General features: G+C 36.9%; 1 protein-coding gene across 1 annotated transcript in view; it reads right to left on the bottom strand.

Moving 5' to 3' along the window:
• Positions 1 to 2,772: 2,772 nt before the first annotated feature.
• Positions 2,773 to 21,839, bottom strand: part of ast (single-strand DNA endonuclease protein asteroid) — a 97,107-nt gene continuing 78,040 nt past the window's right edge. Inside the window, exons 10-16 of the mRNA XM_090390156.1 lie at positions 15,398 to 15,493; positions 11,834 to 11,893; positions 9,739 to 9,872; positions 9,085 to 9,191; positions 8,318 to 8,451; positions 3,980 to 4,216; positions 2,773 to 2,889 (exon numbers count right to left, since the gene is read on the bottom strand). Coding sequence (XP_090246282.1) covers positions 2,773 to 2,889; positions 3,980 to 4,216; positions 8,318 to 8,451; positions 9,085 to 9,191; positions 9,739 to 9,872; positions 11,834 to 11,893; positions 15,398 to 15,493 — 885 coding nt within the window. The remainder of the gene's footprint in view (positions 2,890 to 3,979; positions 4,217 to 8,317; positions 8,452 to 9,084; positions 9,192 to 9,738; positions 9,873 to 11,833; positions 11,894 to 15,397; positions 15,494 to 21,839) is intronic.

Here is a 21,839-nt window from a genome sequence, read left to right as displayed (position 1 = left end):
TATGGTCGCTATATACGCAAGAATTTTAAATTAAGCATCAGTTGATATTACAGGAATGAGCAATGTGCTAGATATATGTTTGGAGGGTTTTTTTTTTTTTTTTTTTAATTTGTGAAACGTCACTGATGGAAAACACACACACGAGGGACATAAATTGAAAAAAGGATAGCTGCAGAAATTTGCTTACAACCAAATAGTAATTGCTTGTTAGAACAAACTATCATTGCAATTCTTTGCAATGATAATTTACAATTCTTCTTGAACCATTCCTTGCTGCACATCCAAATTTCTGCTCCTTCGCCGATGATTTAAATTTTTTTAATATTTCAAAAGATCCCAAACAGATTCAAGAAATTAATAATCAAACCTCCAATCGAATTCAACAATTAATAGATTATTTATAGCTAGCTGGACTCCAACTAAACAATGCGAAACGAGCCCACATGACAATTACGAAAAGGAAGTTCAGGAATGACATCCGAGTTGTAGTTAATGGCGAGACAATTCCAAAAGTATCATCACATACTGACCTAGGTTTAACGTGGGATGAAGATTTAAATTTCAAAGATCACTTCCTAAAGACAAAGAAGAAGACCTATGTGCATTCTGGGCTATCCGCCAGGAGCTCGTAGGCTGCCACAACATCAATCTGCTTTGTCAATACATTGATCGGTGTCTCACTCCTATACCTTTATATGCATCTGAAATCTAGTCCTCAGCACCTGCCTCTAATTCTTGCCTCTGATTCATGTAACAGATTCTTGGCGATGGAACACCCATGGATTCTGCGGTGGCTGAGCCGTTTAGGAGGGAACCCTTTCACTATCTCCAAATCTATTCTTCTAGGTATGACCCCCTGGAAGCTCACTGTTCTCAAAAAAAAATCTGTCCACATTCTCTAAGCTGCTAACCCGTCAGATTTATGCCCCATCGATAGAGGATATTATCTTACTTCCCAAAGCAAGTAATAGAAACCACCAGAGCGTGCAACGTCGTCCCCTTAGGATGAAGCTCACTATCCTGGACTCCCTGAAAGGAATGTTCCCGTGTAACACGATTCAACATTTCAACACCTTCTCCATAGATCCAAATAAGTTTGGAGAAAATAGAAGATACAGAAGCGAAATTATCGATGAAATCTTGACCAAATCACCAGAATTACTATAAAATGCGAGCTTTATTTATATGAGCAATGTAAATAATTTAATGCAAAAATATAAAGCAAGGCAAATTGTAATGACAGAAAAAAAATGTAGGACAACCTGTATTTGTAATTGCAATGTTAATTTAATATCAATTTTATTTTAAAGTTACTGCTATTAAGTGAATGTAATTTTCTAAACAATTTCATTATTTTAAATATCAAGAATTTGTATAAAATTGTACGCTGTATTTAAAAAATATATATTTGTACACCCTCCTAGCCCACTGGCTGTTCAGGGGGTGAACCGAAGGTTAATAAACAGATGATAATAATAATAATCATCTGGTGTTGTGGAAGTGGATAAATTTTAAGGAAGAATTACACATATTATTAGAGGGGATGGATAAATCAGGTGGGCATTTTTTTTTTTTTTTTTGGCTAATTCTGTATAAGCCTGTTTCCTTGCATCATTTATCACTACTACTAGTGTTGCTATTATTACTACTAATACCACTACTACCAATAATAATAATAAGTCAACCCGACAGGACCCACTTCTTAGAAGCAACCATGGCGAAGTGGAGGACCACCAACAAGGTCGAGAACATCACGTAGTTTTGTCAATACACTCAACCCACTGTCCACCATGCTCAATAAGAGCAAGTATGATATACCTCTAAAGAAAAGATGACACCTGTACACCCTCTCTCACCTGATGTATATTGATAACATCAAACTCTATGCGGCAACCAAGAAGCAACTCTAACAGCTACTCCGGATCATCGAAGAGTTCAACACCGACATCAGGATGCAATTTGGCCTAGACAAATCCAAGACACCCATGGAGTGAAGTGGAGACATCAGTCGACCGAAACTACCAGCTGAAGACCGGTTAAGAGATTGAAGCCGTGACAGATGGAGAGACTTAAAAATATTTGGGGATGATGCAGATTCAACGGTTAGAACACGAGGTCATGGTCCGCCTAGCTGAGAAATGCCATCAGAGACTGAGGAGCCTGCTAAAAACAAAACGAATGGCGAGAAGATGCTCTTTCCGGATTATAGCTGGACCTACACCGAGCCGGAGGAGATTATGAAATCAATCAGGATAATGATGACCAAGAGCCGCGAAAACCATCCGAAGTCTATCATCGAGAGACTGACCATAGTCCCGAAAGAAGGAGAGAGAGGGGGTTTGTCAGTCCTTTTTAAACAACAGAAAAGGCGATTAAGAACCTGAGGGATTACTTCCAAGAAAACACAGCGCCAGTTTACTAAGCCGTAAGGAAGACACACTAACGGCGCACACCGCTCGACCTCAACGAGGAGACCCCACATACACAGACAGAAGAAACAAAGACAGAAAAGATGGACAAAGAGAGCACTCCATTGCAGACATTACAATGACCTCCATCAAGACTATATATTCGGAGAGGAATAATAAAAATAAACTTTAATTAATATTTATTTTACATATTTTACATAATTTGTGCACAAAATAATTTAAACAAAACATAAATTTATGAACGTCACTCATTGCTATAACTAGTCACATTTACCATTATTTATAGTAATACATTCAAAACAACAGAGAGGTACATTTAAAAATGAAGAACGACAGATAGAATCTACAGATGATTCCGACGCTTCTCGCAAGTTGGTGGAATCCCACGCATACCATAATACTGGATCAGTTGCTGAGGAAGTTCGGATAAGATTTCCCGGGTCATCGCTTTCGTGGGACTCTATGAAATGATAATTATAAGATAAAGTTTCACTTAGTGAACTAATTCTTAATGTACTAAAATTTCTCATAATTTTTTTAATTACATGAATTAGAAACTGCACTCATATCAATTCAGATGAAACGCATATGCTTCCCTACCATGAATGTACGAATATATGTACGGTGTGAACTGGATGTATGCAAAGCAGGAACAGGTTTAAAAGTGTACATGCAGTAGCAGAGATATCACCAACAAACAGGATGGGTTACAGCAAAATGCTTAAAGGTGTTTAAAACGGATTAATTTGATGGCATGTCAATGATTATAAAGTCAACTGTGCCGATGTAAATGTGCTCCAATCCTTTTTAAGTCTTCGGGACTTATTTAGAATATTCTTTGGACTTTTGTTCTAAATTTCATGTCCAGCGGTTAACCGTTTTTTTCTTTTTTTTGGAAAAAAAAAGAAAAAAACGAGTACATGTTTGGAAGCAACTGGAACAGAGAAAAGCGTAAATTTTGATACATACATATTTTTATTTATTATTATTTTTTTTTACAGATTTTAATGTTATATTATGGGAAGGCATAAAGGGAGGGATGGCAGAGGATACTTTTAGAGCAGGTTGGCCCTGTATACCCAAATTTTATAACCTAATCCGAAGTTTCTGTCATTCGAATAAACTTATCGACTATTTTTAACTAATGAATATTTCGATAATTGAAATATTATTACTAATCATTCGATGGGCATAAGCCCATCACAACCCCAATGGCATTACGGTATTTCTCTCTCTCTCTCTCTCTCTCTCTCTCTCTCTCGCTCTCTCTCTCTCTTTTATAATTAGCGATGGAAGTATGGGTTGAAACAAAGCGGATTATATCGCCTGTCAATGGACAAACCATATGAAACGTTTCAAGTAGTTGATGTTGAAATTCAGTTCTCTGGTCAAGTTTCTTCTACCTTTAACAAGACGAAAACGATATTAAGAGATCATGTATCATTATACAAGTACATATGTTGTTACTCTTATTGCCTAAATGTATACCTCAGAAGAATTTATTATCTTAATTTTTATTTCTTTTAATTTAGTAATAGTTATTGGCTTACATTTTCATACTTCCTAAATGGTACAAACTGGACAATATCCCTAAATGCACGGGTACCCTCAGGAGTTGAAAGTCTTCTCTCATCGGCATCGAGGTATTTCATTGGGCTAAAATTTGCGTAACCAATTCCAACAATGATGATTGACATGGGAAAATGAGATGCCTTAACTATTGCACTTCTGGTATCGTTCAGGTCTGTCACTACACCGTCGGTTAAAATCAACAGCACATGGTAATTCTATAAATAAAAGGTATTCGTTAATCGTAACAACATTTTGAAATTATGATATGAAACCATGTTTATCTTAGTTGCTTATAACAGAGAAACACAATTCATGCATAAACTATAACAGTTGTTCCAATAAAAAATAGACAATGAGGTGCATGACACTTTTGTTTACCTTTTGAAATCTTAAAAGCTATTAAGGCACTTATCGAAAAGTTTTGTCGTATATTCCAGCGGATCAGACTGCGTTTAAAACACTATAGTTCAACTAAAAATTTAAGGTTGATTGACATAAACGTTTAATATAAAATCTTAAACTTGAATTAAAAGCATTTGCTTGCTGTTAGAATGATATAAATTAATGCCAATTTACAACATGTACTTTTACACAAATGTACATTAATGCTAATGCTCGCCCTTTAAAATTAAGAGAATTTATTAAACTTCTCCAAACACGAACTTCTTCTCCGACGAATTCCATGAACTGGAATTCGATGGGTGTTGTCATTTAACACTCAAATTCCATTAGACAGATCTGGATTTTATTGCCTTCCGTAAACGTGCTACTATGTTTCAGTATATTTGAGTGATTGCTTCACCGTTCTGAAGAAATTCAATCCACACTGGTCTGTGATGATCAAAGAAAACATCAACATTGCGCTAGGAAGTGGAGAGTAGATGAAGTTTTCATTGTATGCTCAAGAACTTGGTTTCAGAAGGATAATGATGGCACCATGACTCAAGCTACACAACAATGTGCTTGAGAAAGGCGTTGCTCCGATCTAGATACGTCTGTGGCAAGTGCAGGAAGCACTACTATACGTAGACTGTTTACGGTGGTGGCATGCTTCATATGCTATGCATAATATGAGAAAAACGGTAAGGTCGGTCGTCCACGTCAGAAAGGAATAACTGCATCATATTACAAATATCGAAGTTGCCCACTTCTTTTGACCACCTCACATTTAATGAGTCATAGTCATGAAAACATTCCTATAAAATAAAGGATATCCTGGCAGTAGCACAGCGGTTCCCTCGTGGGTAGTACAGTTAGTATAATCACCGTATTTCCACCCCCTCCCCCCAACCGGACGGAAAGACCCGAGTTCGAATTTCGTCGATGACGCTAGGAATTTTATGAGCTTTTGGCACAACGTGGCTGAATTAGTCGGTCTCAGGCGAAGTAGCATGGTTTTTCTCCCGGAAACTCTTGTTTTTCATCAAGCAAATCGACCACAGAACACACGCATACAGACATTATATATGGTCCAATAACGCCTAAGTTGCTGGTGTGCCTAAAACGCCCTACACCAACCAACCAGCTCAGTAATTTCGACGTCCTTCCTCACCATGTGAAGGGCCTTGTCTTGTCATGCACCAATAGAGGAAAAAACATTTAATTTATTAATAAAATAAGTTAATTAGGTGTTAAGTTAATTAGGAGTGTTAATTGTAATTTACAATCTGTAATTACTGATGGTAAATTACAATCTTCGATCTCCAATATGGAACCATAAACTGAACACAATGCTGTGAAGAAAAATAATAATAATAAAAATAAATAATTGCTCCGTTTAACAAAATTCTTATTAATGTGATCATAATATCAAAAATTATAAAATGAAAATGAATGACTGTTAAAATAACCTTTTTCACTTTATGGCAGAATTGCAATATGTGTCACAGTGGATGATAAAATTGCAGCAAATTGCGATTTCGTTATCTAATGTTACGCATATTAATAATGCAGTTCCATTCATCTCACTAAAGTGTTTCTTCAGCCTTTATGGTGATTGTTGATACGAAGCTTTCGAGGACACACACTGCGTTCAATCATACGTAAGTCATCTTCCTAAGCAAATGTGGTATTTGCCGAGGAAGAAGAGTAATCTTTCGAAGCTGGAGTAATTCTCAAGTGGCAGAATGCAATAATCTCCATCCAAAAGCAGCTTTTTCATATTAGTAATGCACTTGTTAGCGTATTTCTTGAGGAGAATAAGAAGTTAAGCTGACGTTGCGTGAAAAACTAATTGTTTATGAAAGTCCTTCATAAAATGAATACTCTTTTTGAAGAAAATACTTCCCTGTTACACTGTAAATATTCAACTATCTCATCTGTTTTGCGATGTAAGCAGATAACTAATTAGAAACAGAAATTGGCTTTCTGTTTCGAAAGCAATAATGTTCTAATGAATTCATTTTAATTACGTGTTTAATGCTGATAATCACAAATTATTAAGAAAACAAAAGAGTTCTTCGATGCTACCTAACAAAAACATTTTTAAGCAATTTAAACCTTTCTTGTAATACAAAAATGTTAGCCAACTACCCGAGACCATTATGGCCTGAAATAATTTACAAATTTTACAGTAATTAACTTTTTTTTTAAATTTAAAATGCAGAGGTAGTTTGTAATTATGTATAAAAAGTTTAAGATATATCTTCGAAGGTTTATTAAATTGTTATAAATCCAAAATTTCTACACAATTTGACTCTGTCAGCGTTTTTTATTTTGGAATTTTGACTGTCACTGCTTTAAACTGCTGGCGTTTTCGAATGTCTGTATTTTGATTTTCAGCAATTTGAAACTAAAATAATCTTTTCTTTTCAAAACTTAACTACTAAAAGGATATTGTGGAATGATAAGGTCATCCAATGTTGATCATAGTGGATGTGAAATTCAACAAACTAAACAAATTAGCGCGCCACCTCAGTACTATAGGCTGAAAAACGTACAATAAGTTGCTAAGCCCCTATACTCCCTCCGTTTGAGATATGCTAATTGCTCCCTAATTGAAAAAGGACCGGAAGAATTCTAACAGTTTTCGATAAGATTTGAACCAAGATCACTTAAATACAAAAAAAAAACAAAACAAACAGCTGATGAAATAAAAATTAAGCTGTATAGTATTTGCTGATTGCGATTGTTTTTAATGGTTTATTATGTTGTTAAAGTTCTGTTAAGCCTGTTTTGTAATTTTTTATTCACTACTGTAGTTAAACAGAAATAAAAGCAGAAAACGTTTTGGATAAAACTCCATACACAGAAAACAAATAATGGTATGCGACCACCCATACTATAATACCTTCAAGAACAAAGTTGAAGAATTACTCAGAAACACTGATAGTAACACGACAACCTACTTCAGATTTCGGCAAATTTCAGTAACGAAAAAGGTGTATGAAAGAACTGCTATCAATATTTCATATTTCATTAACTTAAGATAAAATTAGATTAAAATTAAATTAGTTCCATGGTATCGAGGGGTCATAACCCGGTCAACTGGCAGAACAATAATAAATATTATTACCATTTCACCTTACCCAAATCCGTATGTATATTTTGTCTGTAGAAGTGTGTGTTCGTGGACCACTTTGCATGTTGTGTAGCTTGAAACCAGGAAAAACAAAGAGAAAAAATCTTATCCCGCCCCGTCTGAGATCGGGAGCATCGATTTCAGATGACTTTAGAAATTACTCTAGTCGTAGTTAATATTTGAATCCAGACCTCTCCGGACCGTAAACTGGTAGAATATTGCCATTTAGCCTCAAGACTTGATATAACATTGAAAAGCATTTGATATCCTTTTTTCACAACTTGGTATAACATCACCAGCACTTGATGTCCTTATGTAGCAGTCTTAGTTTGATAGCCAAGCTTAATTTTAGGTAATGTCTTTTTATGACAGGATCCAGAGAGGAACCTGAAATGTCGCCTTTGAATAAAATTTAGGGTATTAGGCCACAGGTACTTAATAAACTAACTTTGAACTATTCACGAGGTATAAGAGTGTTTCGTTATATTTAATCCATTATATTATATACAGAAATAAATAATATGCTACACCATATGTTACAAAATTCAAGAAAAAAAACACAACTATCTTTAAAAACAGATTACAGGTGAGAGGACTGACCTGGGCTGAGATTAGTTTCCTTCAAGCCATAACCAATTCGTTGATGTTGCATGCGTATACCTTACCTACTCACGTTCATGTTATATTATTACTTACTTTATTAAAATAATGATTACTGTTATTTTAAAACAAACTTTAATAACTTAAATAAGTGACATTATTAATACATAAAGTTTGTCAAAACAATTTCACTTACATTTGCATTGTTTTCTTGTCGAGCCTTTTTAGCGATATTTGCTACATAGTTTATGACTGGGGCAATATCAGTTGGACCGTAAAGTTGTACTTGGCGCAAGCAACTTTTATATGCTGCTAATATGCCCTGAACACCTATATAAAATAATTTAAGCCTTCAGATAAATTCTGTTGGAACAATACAAAGAGTTAATAATATGCTAAAGATTTTACATTTCTAACTATATGGTGTTCCAAAAGTGCTGCTGCAGGTTTGAAATTGTAGTCATTTAATGTCCCTTTTGGAGACAAGCAACTACATAAATCAAATCTTTAAATATAACTTATGGTATATTAGAGTTTTTGTTGTAGGGTTTTAGGTTCATCAGCAATTTAGGCCATATTGCACAGTATATAATACGTCTGTAAATTGCGCGTACCCCTAATGAAATATTTAATAATATTTTGTTCATATACTGTATATATTGTACAGTACACAAAATATACAAATCGCACATTTTCCAATGGATTACCTTTATTTTCATTGGTAGTTCAAATTATTGTTTGAACTTGCCTTTTTTATTACGATTATAATGGATATAACTTTATGGGCCATAACCTAGTACAAATAACTTAATAAAAACAGTATGTTACGTAATTTCTAATACGCGTTTAAATGAAAATCGACATATGACTGCCTTTGATTGATTATCTTGTTAATATTTTAACTTTTTTGTCGATTTTATATAACTAGTTAATATTATCTTTTTAATACTTAAAACGACGTACCTGAACAGCAAGGGCTACCTGCATCCAAATTTAAAGGGAAGCTGTGCGAGAGCTCAAATGATGGTGGAATTCTGGCACCAAAACCAAGAGATGGAAACATCTTGTAGCTGGAGCAATAAAAACACACAAAAATTTTTTTATTAATTATGTTAATTTTAACTTGCATTTAAAAGTAACATAATGAAAAAATGCACTTGTTAACAGTGCATATGTAGACGAACACATTTATCTGTTTGCAACAGGTTGCAGTACTACTTGGTGATTTTTGGACGTTCGTACTTTCTGAATTCATCTTCTTATTTCAATATTTCTTCAAAGAATTTTTGAACCTGCTAAAGATGCTCACAGATGTAGATACAGTACTCAACAAAATTAACAGAAGATGTAGAAAACGTGGTGTAAGGTGGTAAATCGATTTCTATTGGATACTCGGAATTTGCATTCCAGCACGTCTATTATATCAAATATTTCACCAAAAAATATTCATGAATAACATTTTGTTCTGTTAATTTTGTCGAGCAGTGTATTTCTTAATTATTTTATAATTACATGTATGTTCTTACTACAAATAGCATTTAACAATTTATTCGCAATGTTACTTCCCTGTTGCTAATAAATTTAATGTCTATATTCTGTACATCTAGCTATGATTACCTGTCATAATCCTGAAGAATTTCTCCAAGGCTCTGTAAAATCTTTATGTAGTCATTTGGCTCGGAGCCATGAATATAATGCAATGAAGTTGGTAGCGATGGTTGACCATTAGATGCCGTAAAATCGATAGCGACCTGAATTAAAAAACAAAGCATATATAAAATGAAAACATGGGATTATCACAAGGAAATCATTCGAATTATTTCAAAAACGAAGTTCATATGATCCTCCAAACATTTTGATCTCTGTTTAACATAAACAAACTCAACATCCATAATTGGGAAACAAAAACCATTTTGAAAAGTGATTATTTACAAATAAACTTTTATAGAAGTATAGAAAAAGGGAGGCACACAGTTATATATAAGCATAGTACAAAGTAGGACCACGCATGGGGCCAAGGAGTATAATGTGAAGTGCTCGGGAATCAAACAGATTTTTTTTTTTTTTTTTGGTAGTTGTTGGCGCATCGGCTTCTGTGGCCATATTGCACCTCCCAAGGTTTTTGCAGTACTTTGATCCAAGCCCGAGGCGGGAATCGAACCCGCGACCTTTGGGTTGCCGGGCAGGTACTTTACCCACTCGGCTAGCCAGGTCGGCTTGTCAAACAGCAGGTTTCCAACAGTTTTAACATATCATTTGTCAATGTGAACTATACTTCCGGCCTGGAAGTGAGTATTTTAAGCACTTTTGAAATTTTGGGACTATTAGAAACACAATGCTAAATTTTTTGTAGTAAATAAAAAATAATTATGTGAGCAGTTCTTACGTGGTCAGCAATATTTAAAGGATCTTTATCTTGAAATAGAAACATTCTCTATTCCCAAACATGTTTAAGAAATCCTTTCTTTATTATTATTATTCTTCAACTCATTTTGGAAGAATCTGGTTTAATTTACTGGAGGAATTTCTTGTCCAGACCCTTTCTTACCCGAGGCTGTAGCCAGTTGATGTTAGACAGAGGTACAGAGTTTTCCCCTAAGAGATATTTAGGATTTTCATCCTGCAAATCAGCTGCTGAACACGGACATACGGTGATCATCGTAAGGGCATTCCTTTGCGGTCTGAGGAGATGAGACATATAATCTGCTAATTTATTTATTTTTATTAAATCTGTGTATTACACCATGTTAAACAAGTATGTACACTTTACACAACTAGTTGGCCAGGAGGTAACAAATATCGGATCCCCTTCATTTTCTATTATGGAATAAGAAGCCTTAATATGAAACTCTTTTACTGACTCTCCCGCAGAAATCTGTTATATAACATGTTAATAAGCTTTTTTAGTGTGTATCTCCTCTGCAAATTTTATTTTTCTGACAATAAAGATTTACTTATATACATGAATCAACATTGTTCATTATTAATATCGATTAGAATTCAGAGAAACGATCGAAAATTCCAAAAAAAAATTAATTATTAATCATTTAACTACAGAAATTCTATAAAGAAACAAATACATCACTGAAGTTACAATCTGATGCAGGTGATCCAGCTCCACATTACGCCTCCTCCGATCATTAGGTAAGGAAAAAGAAGTGCCTTGGGTTTAATGATATCAACAGCTGATTACAGACATCTTCATATTTTTTTGGTTCTTATCTGTGCATCACAAGTGAGGAAAACTTATTGTGCAGGGTTTTTATAATGTTGTAGCATCCTGTAGATAGAGATTAGTGTTAGTATGACCTTGGCGATCAGGAGTTCATCTCCCGGCACATTTGCCATAGCTAAGACTGTACGTTTCTGTAGCCTCTGGGTCCTGTATGTTTTCTGTTAGCCAGATTATTAACTGTCTCACAGCATTCGCAATATGGTTCCGAGCACTGTCTTATGAAAAGAAAGGGTTATGCAACCATTGAAGAGAAGAAAGGACAGGTAAATAATGGTTCAGAACGTAACGTCAACCCTTGAGGTTACGTTGAATAAAAACAAGTGGTGGTCAGTATTGACATCTTTCACTATGGAGTCGCCACATACAGATGTCTTTTTGTTATCCCAAAACTGAACTTTGAATCATTACTAAAGTAAAAAAGAAATATCCCAACGTTTTCACAGTTTACTCTAACTTTAAAAAAATGATAATACTCACCGAGAAATTAAGTTGAGTTCCTCCTAAGATGTAATCAAGAAAGCTGTAAAGTTTTGTAACCTGGAGTAAAATAAAAAAAGAATAAGCATTTTTATACCCGATAATAACCGGTTATTATATGGCGGAGAAAATACTGTGAATAACAACTAAATTAATAATTAATTAAGCTAAATTTGATGTCGCCCCCTCCAAAACAAAAACATAAAAATACCCCATTCCTCAATAACCCTTCTTAAGGACAAGCTTCGCCCCATCCTTATTACTAAATACTGCAATTCAAATCGATCTATATAGCAATGGTGGTGCAATTCTGAGAGTGCCCATTGTGATTTTCAAACTGTGAATCGCTACCACAGTTTGAGAATCTCTGCCATAAGACATGATGCTTTGCGGTAAAATTCCTCAATCTGTATGCAAAAACAGCTTGATGAAAGCAATGATATTGAAGAGGGAATAAAGGATACGATGTTGAAATTTGCTGATGATGTAAAGGTCGGAAGGATGGTTAATAACGAAGATCATCTTTAAATTGATTTGACCAGGCTTCATGGATGGTCGGAGAAATGTAAGTTACGTTTTAAATCTGCTAAATGCAAGAGGTTGTTTACATTTGGGAAACAGAAACCCAAGAGTAACTAGGTAGGGTAAAGCTGAAAACTCAACAAATGGTAACAGTTGTTGAGTTTTAGGAGCATCAGTGACTAAGGCCATATTGCTCCGTGTATAGTGTCTGTAAATTGCGTGTGTTCTGATGTCGATTTTCTGTTTGCTGGACGAAAAACTATGCTACGGTTGCCTGAGACCAACTGACTCAGCCACATTGTGAAAAATGCTCATAAAAATTCCTCACGTCATCGACGGGATTCGAACTGGGATCTTTTCCATCCGGTACAGGAACGACGGCGATCCTACCAACAGTGTTACACACAAGGGCGGGCTTACATGCTTTAGAAATAACTACGTTTATCACGATTCAACTTAAAGTTACTAATGAATAACAACTGCGCGGGTAGCAAGGGTGAGAGGAAAAAAGGGGTGCGCTTACGAAGAAGGTTTAAGTTCTGCAAGTTGCAGCATCTGGAGACTAGGCCCCTGCGAGGTGATCTGATCGAGGTGTATAAGGCCTTGAAGGTTTGAGTAGGCTCAATGCTGACGGGATACCTCCGCTTGCTCAGATTAAGAACCTGACGTGACACAGATTCAAATCGAGGAAAGACAGTTGTAGGATAGATGTGCGGAAGTTTGTCTTTAGCCAGCGGGTAGTTGATTGCTCGAACAGACTTCCATTTGCTGTTGTGGAAGTTGATAGCTTAAACAAATTTAAGGCTGAACTAGATAAACATTTGGAGTGACCGGACGAGTGAAATAGGAAGGGTTTTTTTTTTTTTTTGTGCTGATGCTGTGTGATGCCTGCTTTCTTGCATCACATGCCTGAACTAATGCTAATTAGGAGAAACCAGTGAGCGACTGCCACACCACAAATATTATCAAAAGCTCATCACATAATATATTACAAGTTTAATATCAGCAAATGTGCTGCTTTCATAATTGAGAACCTGGTTGTTCTACCATTCTACACTTATACTTTGCAACAGGATTTAAAGGTATCGACACTCTCTCTCTCGTTACCGGGCATAAAAGGCCCGGATTCGAATCCCGTCGATGACGCGAGGAACTTTTATGGGCTCTTTTCACTATGTGGCTGAGTTAGTCAGTCTCAGGAGTAGATAGCAAGGTTTCCCCCCCCCCCCCCCCGAAAATCTGGTTTTTCGTCCATCAAAGCAGTCAAATCGACCAGAGAACACACGCAATTTACAGACACAATACACATCGGTAATTGAAGTAACTTCCTGGGTGACCCTAATAAAGAGTTTTTTTTAATGAATAACAAGTGAATCTCTTGTTAATTTGAATTAGCAATCTTGTATTGAACGATAAATAAATGTATCGAACGTAAACGAGCAGCCAAAGCGGTGTGTGGAAGAAATGCGATTGAAAATGTAACTTTCGTTACGTATGTAAATAATACCTCTTATTGGGTGGCGTTGGTTCAATGCAGCAATTTATTAAACAAGCGGGGATATATCAACGAAGGTATTGATACAGTTTGGGAAAATAAAGTTACTCTGCGTTATGTTTTTGCTATCTGGAGACACTTTTGTCCCTCTAGTGCAAATGGTAACAGAGCTTTGGCTTAGATTCTTTGGAACTGAGTTACTATGATGGAGACAAATAGCTCAGAAAGCAGTAACAGCTTTGAGTTTGTAAAGAATAACAGTTTGCATGAATGATAAAATGCAGTAAAACCGTCAACGTAGACAGCATTGTTTACCGTGGGTTGGATGGAGTTCTGTGATGGAGTTTATTTTTACTGTGAAAAGCGTGACACAGAATGGATCCTTATGGAACTCCCTCCTACAGGAAAAACACTCGGGAGAGTGTAGATCCTAAACGGACTTGAAAATGGGATTAGAAGGAAAGTTTTAATAAAGAAAAGACGGTTACCCCTAAGACCAAAGTTATGAAGGTCTTGTAATATGTCAAATCGCTAGCATGTATCGTCTAAAGAGGGTAAGTCCAAGCTCTGTCACTCTCGCTGGAGAGTAAAGAAGAGTAACATAGGGTAGAGCATTATTTTCTGAAACTATTTCAATACCTGTGTTGAAATAGTACCACGCTTCTTTACTAAATTTATTCTTCTTTACGTTTGCACAGCTCTATGCAAGCATAATGTATGTTGTTGTTGTTTGGTTTTTAGGAGCATTAGCAACTAAGGCCATGTTGCTCCGGGAATATGCGGTAGTCATTCCCTGACTTTTCCGCATCCTCTGTATTTGGTGGTCACGGGCTCGAACCCTGGTCTAATCAAGAAGCGTGTGCTACGCACTGCTGCTCCTGCCCACCTGGCTACGCAGCCCCCAAACATAACGTATGCCATGTATCCCTATGGGAATTTTAAAAAATTCCCATAGGGATACTGTACATGGCATAATACAGCCCACAGGGAACGAAAGGGAACACATATTTCAAAATTTTATAGTTTCGTTTTTATAAGAAGAACTAACAAAACTTACTTTACAAGAAGTCAGAGTTATAATTCCAGAATTTTTGTAAAATCTACCTCTTTTCTCCTTTTTTTTATTGTTTATACATGGAAAGTTTACCTGAAATAGAAATGCAGTTATTTCTGTTTGTTTTATCCAAAGAGTTATAAAGAATACAACTTCATATGTTATGAACATTATTTATTACTGAGTGTAAGGTTATCGGGAAAGGGGAGGGAAGCATTGTGCAGCATCAAATGTAAAATTAATGAAGGGAAAAAAAATTTTGATTTTAAGAGATATCCAATGTCACAAATATGACCTTCAAGGAATTTTTGTGTTAACCCAAACAAGAATGTGTAATGAACGTACTATGAATAAGGCCACGAAAAAGAGGGTAGGGGAGGTATGCTGGATACGACACGGAATGGAGGACAAAGTGTTGGTATTATATTAAGGAACTTAAAAATTTACAAAACCCCAAAGATCATACGCAGTATACTATTTATAGTAAACTTACCTCTTTGTTTTGGGCTGCTATGATTTCATTTATACTCGTAGCACATTCGCCGATCAGATCATGAGCGGTAAAAGTATCATAATCGTAGCACGTTATCTGAAATTATATTCTTTCTTATTCAAATAAATGTTATGCATACAGAATAACACTAACAAAAGAATGATGCTATGCTTCGTTATAATATATCAAGAAAAGGTCTACATTCTACAACTATGTGTATCGTATCACAGTAAAGAAGGATTCATATATTTTTATCCATAATAATATTTTAATAAAATACTATTAAGTATTTAGTAAAACACAATTTACCCCAAGAGTTGTCAAAACTTGGTTTTTTTAGCGCTAACACCAAGGCAACTAACGTCAAGAGGCATCATTGTAGTCCACACAGGTTGCACAGTTGGTACAATCGCTATCCTCCTCACACGGGGTGGCAAAGACCTGAGTTCGAATCCCGTCGATGACGTGAGGAATTTTTATAGGCCTTTATCACAACATAGCTTGGTTAGTTGGTCTCAGGCGAAGTAGCATGGTTTTTTCTCCCGGAAATCCGAGTTTTCGTCCAGCAAACAGGCAAATATACCATAGAACACACGTAATTTACAGATATAATATATATATACGGCGCAATATGGCCGAAGTTGCTGATGCTCAACTCTACAACAAACAAACAAACAACGTCAATGTATCGTGTCAGTAAATTGCGTGCATTTTATAGTATATATATATATTTATATATATAGAATCCAAATATTCCAGAGTTAAATTGTAAAATATATAAAATTATTAAGTGTTACAAATATATAAAATTATAAAATTATTAAGTGCTACATATAGGATATATTTATATATATATATATAATCTTTATTGTCTACAAAAGGATGTATACAATGTACCCTTCACAGCAGGAATGCCAGGGGCTGGTGGACAAAGCCCTTGAGGACGGGGCCCACATCGAGATTCGGGTTCATCCCCCAGGGCCAACAATATAATAAGTTTCAGTTAAATTATTCACAATATATTCATAAAGATATACAGTATTTTTTACATTATATACAATATTATACAGACATATTTTTTAAATTTATTATACTGCCCACATAACTGTGCAGTTTACCTGGTTGAGTTTAGGCCATCAAGGATCTCTCTCTCCGGTATTTACGATTCTTAGGAAATTTGTAGAGATCGCCGTCGATTGCTTGGACTGTGATAAGCATCTGCATGGGGAGAAAACGGTCGCTAAGGGCTAGTCTATTATGGTTGGCTATAAGTGTGGGTTGAGGTCCGGGTTGAGGGATTCTCCAGCTGCACAGTTCCCATATGTTTGGCTCCGAGATTATTCCAGTGGTCATTTTGGCAGTTAGGATGAGGCGTCTTTCCATTATAAGATTTGGCAGTCTAGCAAAGTTTAGTGGAATTGCCATCGCAGTTGTTCTTTGCTGGGGTGGACGATGATGTTTATGTGTGATCGAACGAAGGAGCCAGTATTCGGAGGAGTACACGAGCTTGATATTCGTGGGGGCCGCAGATGCCTATATTTCTGAGGCGTATAACACGACGGAGTATACAGAGGTGTATACGTACCGCCGAGTCGCATCCAGATCCTTAACGTGGAGTAGTTGTTGTTTGGTAGTCCGGCGCATTTTGCAGAATTTTGTCATGAGCTTGTCAATGTGGGGGTTGAAGGTCAATTTGCAGTACCACTGGAAAGACAATGCCATCTAGAGAAGCTTGCACTTCAGTGGGTTGGTGCTGCAAAGAAAAGACAATTTGAGCTGATTTAGCAGGATTAATAAGTAGTCCAAATTGATGGAGTTAGGATCCTAAGTCGTGTAACTTTCAATTGATCTTTTCATTAATGTTTGAGATATGTTAGCCGGGGTTAATCTGGGTGTGTGGCTTAATATCGTTAGCATAGCAGATTATGTCTTATCTTTGTTGCACAAACGGAATAATGACTGCAGTAAATAATGCTCCGGAGAGGACTCGGCCTTGGAGAACTCCCGCAGTGATTTTTCTTCAGATTATATCTTGCTCCGTTGTAAGAAGAATGATTCTGTCAGAAAGCACGGTTGTGAAAAACCACAACATGTCACCTTTTATATGGAAATAATTTTCTAGGAGATGAACGAGCGAGAGAATGCTGATTGAGTCGAAGGCAGCTTCCAGGTCGACGTACGTGAAAAAAAACCGAGTTGTGGAAGGGGAAAAAACTGCGCAGCTCTCACCTGAAACCGAATAACTCTGCCAAAATGCCCAAAAGCCTATAAAAATTCCACCCGTCGAGATGAATTTCGAATCCAGGCCTTTTTCACACTATGCTGCTCGCGAGGTGGCAGTAATGAATTTTTAATTATTGTAAATTTGTAAATGGCTGATAAATGATTTATAACCACTGTTACTACATTCAGTGTATAGTTATTATGTATATTTCTTGTTATATTGTATTACAAAACATTTATTAAGAAAATACTAAAAAGATCTTGAAAAGTAAAGAATTTATTTTTATTTTTATTTTAATTGCTTACCAATAGTGGAACATCTGCATCACGTCTTACTGTCAATCTTATTTCAAATGGTCTCCACACTGGATTTTGATTACATTTTATAACCTACAAATTGTTATAATATTAATCAATAATAACAACTGTCCATAAATTGTACTCCTATGAAAATAGAGTTGAGAAATACAAGGTGTATGTCGTGATAATACTTGATATCAAAAAATGTTTTAAAAAGATGGTCAACAATAAATAGAGATTGAAATCAGTTTGGGTGTACCTTTTTCTGAATAATGAATTAGCTATAATATTATATACTTATTTTTTCAAAAATACTGGACGACTGGGGTATCGGGGAAAGCTGCGAGAGAGAAGAGAGAGAGAGAGAGAGAGAGAGAGAGAGAGAGAGAGAGAGAGAGAGAGAGAGAGAGAGAGAGAGAGATCTAAATTTTTTGGGACGGATGTTAAATATAAAACTTGTAAAGGTGGCTGAAACTTTTATTGCAATTTCAAATTACTTCAGCATTTCCTGAATGTTTACCTTTTGTGCCCCTCTAAAATAAATAGGACCCTTTGTTGACATACACGAGATGTGGCAATAAAGTTCCCAGACTGGCGCAATAAAAAGAACACAAAGTGAAGGAGCTCAAAAAATGGCTTTATTTTTATTCAAAATAATCATCACCTGCTTGAATGCACTTAATACACCGTTCTAAAAGTTTCTGAAGAGTCAGCGAAGGCGTTCAAAGAAATAATGTTCCGTTTTCCTTTATGACCTTAACATAAATAATTTGAAGGCAGTTTTCACCTTGAAAAAGTGAGGAAGTCCACTGTCCTAGATCAAAAGAGCAGGGTTTATCTGTACATATTTCGTCAGCAATATCTTCACAACAAGTGCAGAATGGACGAGGGCACTGTCGTGCAACAAGAACCAGATGCCTTTCTCTCAAAATTGCGGCCTCATCTAGGAAATGCGCTTCAATGGTGTTTGAAGCACATCTACGTAGAAAGTAGTATTGACTCTCTCTCTCCAGTTCAGGTAAAACTTTGTTGTGAATCATCATGTTTGTCGAAAAACATGATCCTGGACGAAACACTTTTTGGGCATTGGTGATGATTTTGAGACATCCAACACTCATTTCCAGTGACAAAATACAGTTGAGGAAATTAGGATTGTCTTCACAAGTCTGGATCAAGTCTTCGCATGATGACACTTCGTTACTTATGCTCATGAAGCTGTGTGGCACAAATTTTGCACACACCTTCCTTTTCCCTATGGTGGTACAGAGATGCTCCAGTAGGACAATCTCTGTACCACCAGCTGTTGGAGGAAGTTTGAACAACAACATACCACTTCCGTTTATTTTCAAACTCATTGAACATGACCGTAACAGCGCCAGTACTAGAATTATATTACCACACCCCGTTTATGAGTAATTATAGAATTAACACTTTAACCATTATTATAGGTGATATTGTGTCTTACTCTTACAGGACTTGAGACCTTGTTGATGTGTCACACGCTGCTTATCCGTTAGAGTTTTGTGAGATGGCAGACATTTCCTATTGTATCTATGGAAGTTACGGTAGCCTGTGGAATTTTATCATGATTTTACCCCGCAGTTACGTGAACTGTATTAATAGATAATTTGGTTGCTTTATTGAAACACCCCTTTTTATGTTTCAGAGTCAAGGCTAGGTTTGAGCTCTGAGAACAACAGATATGGCCTCTAGCTGTCCATGATATCATACAAGCATTTCAAGTATAGGTGGACTTAAATATAATTTTAATTTATGATAGTAAATATAAACGTATTACGACCACCAGTTTAAATGAAAAACCCCAGTTTGCGAGAAGAAAAACCATGCAACCCTCTCCCAAGGGAAAACAATTTCCCGTCATGACCGAGTCAGTTGGTTACAGCGTGAAAATTCTTTCTGTTGGTTGCCCATAAAAATTCTTTCTGTGTTGACGGAATTTGAACCCCACTTCTACACAGTTTAGAAGGTAGAGCGACTGTAACACCATGTACACCCGGCACAAACAGCTGCAACTTCTTGAATATCTGCCATGAATTCCTCAAATGCCAATCTCCGGGTAATTCACCAATATTATCTTCGATCCTTATAAAACTCAGTCCTGTCTTATTTTCACAAAACAGAGCCTACCGCTCCTAAGCTCATCTTCCATGACACTCAAATTTCTAGAAAAGATCACATATCTATATTGAGGATTGTCCTGACTTCTAGTCACTCTTAACATAAGCACATCACAAATGTTGCTTCCTATACATCCACATTGCCTGAAAAACTTTTCTCTCTCTCTCTCTCTCTCTCTCTCTCTCTCTCTCTCTCTCTCTCTCTCTCTCTCTCTCTTCATTTGTCCATTCTATTTCTGCTTATCCTTCACACGTTGCCCTCGTGGGTAGCACAGTTCGCACAATCTACATCCTCCCCACACCGGGTGGAAAAGACACCAGTTCGCGTCCCGTCGATAGCATGAGAAATTTTTATGGGTCTTTTTCACAATGTTGCTGAGTTACTTGGTCTCAGGTGAGGGTAGCATGATTTGTTTTTACTCGGGTTTTTTTTTTGTCCAGCAAACAGAAAAATCTACTACGAAATACACCTAATTTACAGACAGTATAATACGGAGCAATATGGCCTTAGTCGCTGATGCTCCTGAAACCCAACCACAACAATAACCTTCACACATATTTCCTGAACATTAAAATTTAAAGAAATTCGTACCTAATATCAAAAAGTATCTTCAGCCTTCGGCCCATACACAGTACTAATACATCGATGAGCTAAAATATTATAACCAGCGAGTCGTTATGCAAATCGAAGCTACTGCAGGTGAACTACGGTGCGTGCTCGGATCGGGATATGGTATAAAAGACACCTGATACTGAGCTCCGTTAATTAGTGTTACTCTTGTTATTCAGATGGGAAAGGCAGCGAACTTAAACGAGTTTGATAAAAGCCATATTGTAACGGCCAGACGACTGGGTCAGAGCATATCCGAAACAGCATGGCTGGTCGGTTGTTCACGGTCAGCCGTGGTTAATACCTACCGAAAGTGGTTCGAGGAGGGAAACCCACAAACCGCCGGGGAGGTGTTGGACGATCACAGGTCATCGATGCTCGAGGTGAGCGAAGGCTCTCCCGGATGGTACGTAGCAACGGAAGGGCGCCTGTGGCGCAACTCGCCGGTAATTGGAATGCTGGTGACGGGAGTAATGTGTCACAACACACAGTACATCGAACTCTGCTTAAAATGGGGCTGCGTAGCCGCAGGCCGCTAACCACAGTGCCCAGTGCCCGTGCTAACCACAGTTCACTGACGACAGCGCCTACAATGGGCACGCGTGCATCGAAACTGGACCTTGAGAGATTGGAAGAAGATCGTCTGGTCCGATGAATCACGTTTTCTGTTGCACCATATGGACGGCAGGGTACTGGGGAAGTGACGGCGCCTGGATGCACCATGGGACGAAAACAAGCCGGTAGCGGCGGTGGCATGCTTTGGGCGATGTTCTGCTGGGATACCCTGGGTAGGGCCAGTCATCCATGTGCCGGGCACTCTAACGTCTACCACCCCTAAACATCAAATACCAAATACTCCTAAACATCATTGTCTGCGTGGTAGCACAGTGGTATCGTTACCGTCCTCCCCACACTTGGTGGAAAAGGCCCGGGTTCGAATCCAGTCGATGATGCGAGGAACTTCAGTGGGCTGCTTTTTTCACTCCGTGGCTGAGTTAGTCGGTCTCAGGTTTTTTCTCTCAGAAACTGGGGTTTTTTCGTCCAGCAAACAGGCAAATCGACCAGAGAACACTCGCAATTTACAAACAAAATAAATATATGGGTAGATGTAATCATTTACGGGTGATCCTAACATCTTTTTTTTTTTTTTTTTTTTTTTTTTTACCTAAAC

Source organism: Mastigoproctus giganteus, chromosome 2 (assembly GCF_048544385.1).
Source record: "Mastigoproctus giganteus isolate SK-2022 chromosome 2, ASM4854438v1, whole genome shotgun sequence".
Classification (NCBI taxonomy): domain Eukaryota; kingdom Metazoa; phylum Arthropoda; class Arachnida; order Uropygi; family Thelyphonidae; genus Mastigoproctus; species Mastigoproctus giganteus.
Note: the sequence above shows the minus strand (reverse complement) of the source record. Positions and strands in the feature narration are given on the sequence as shown.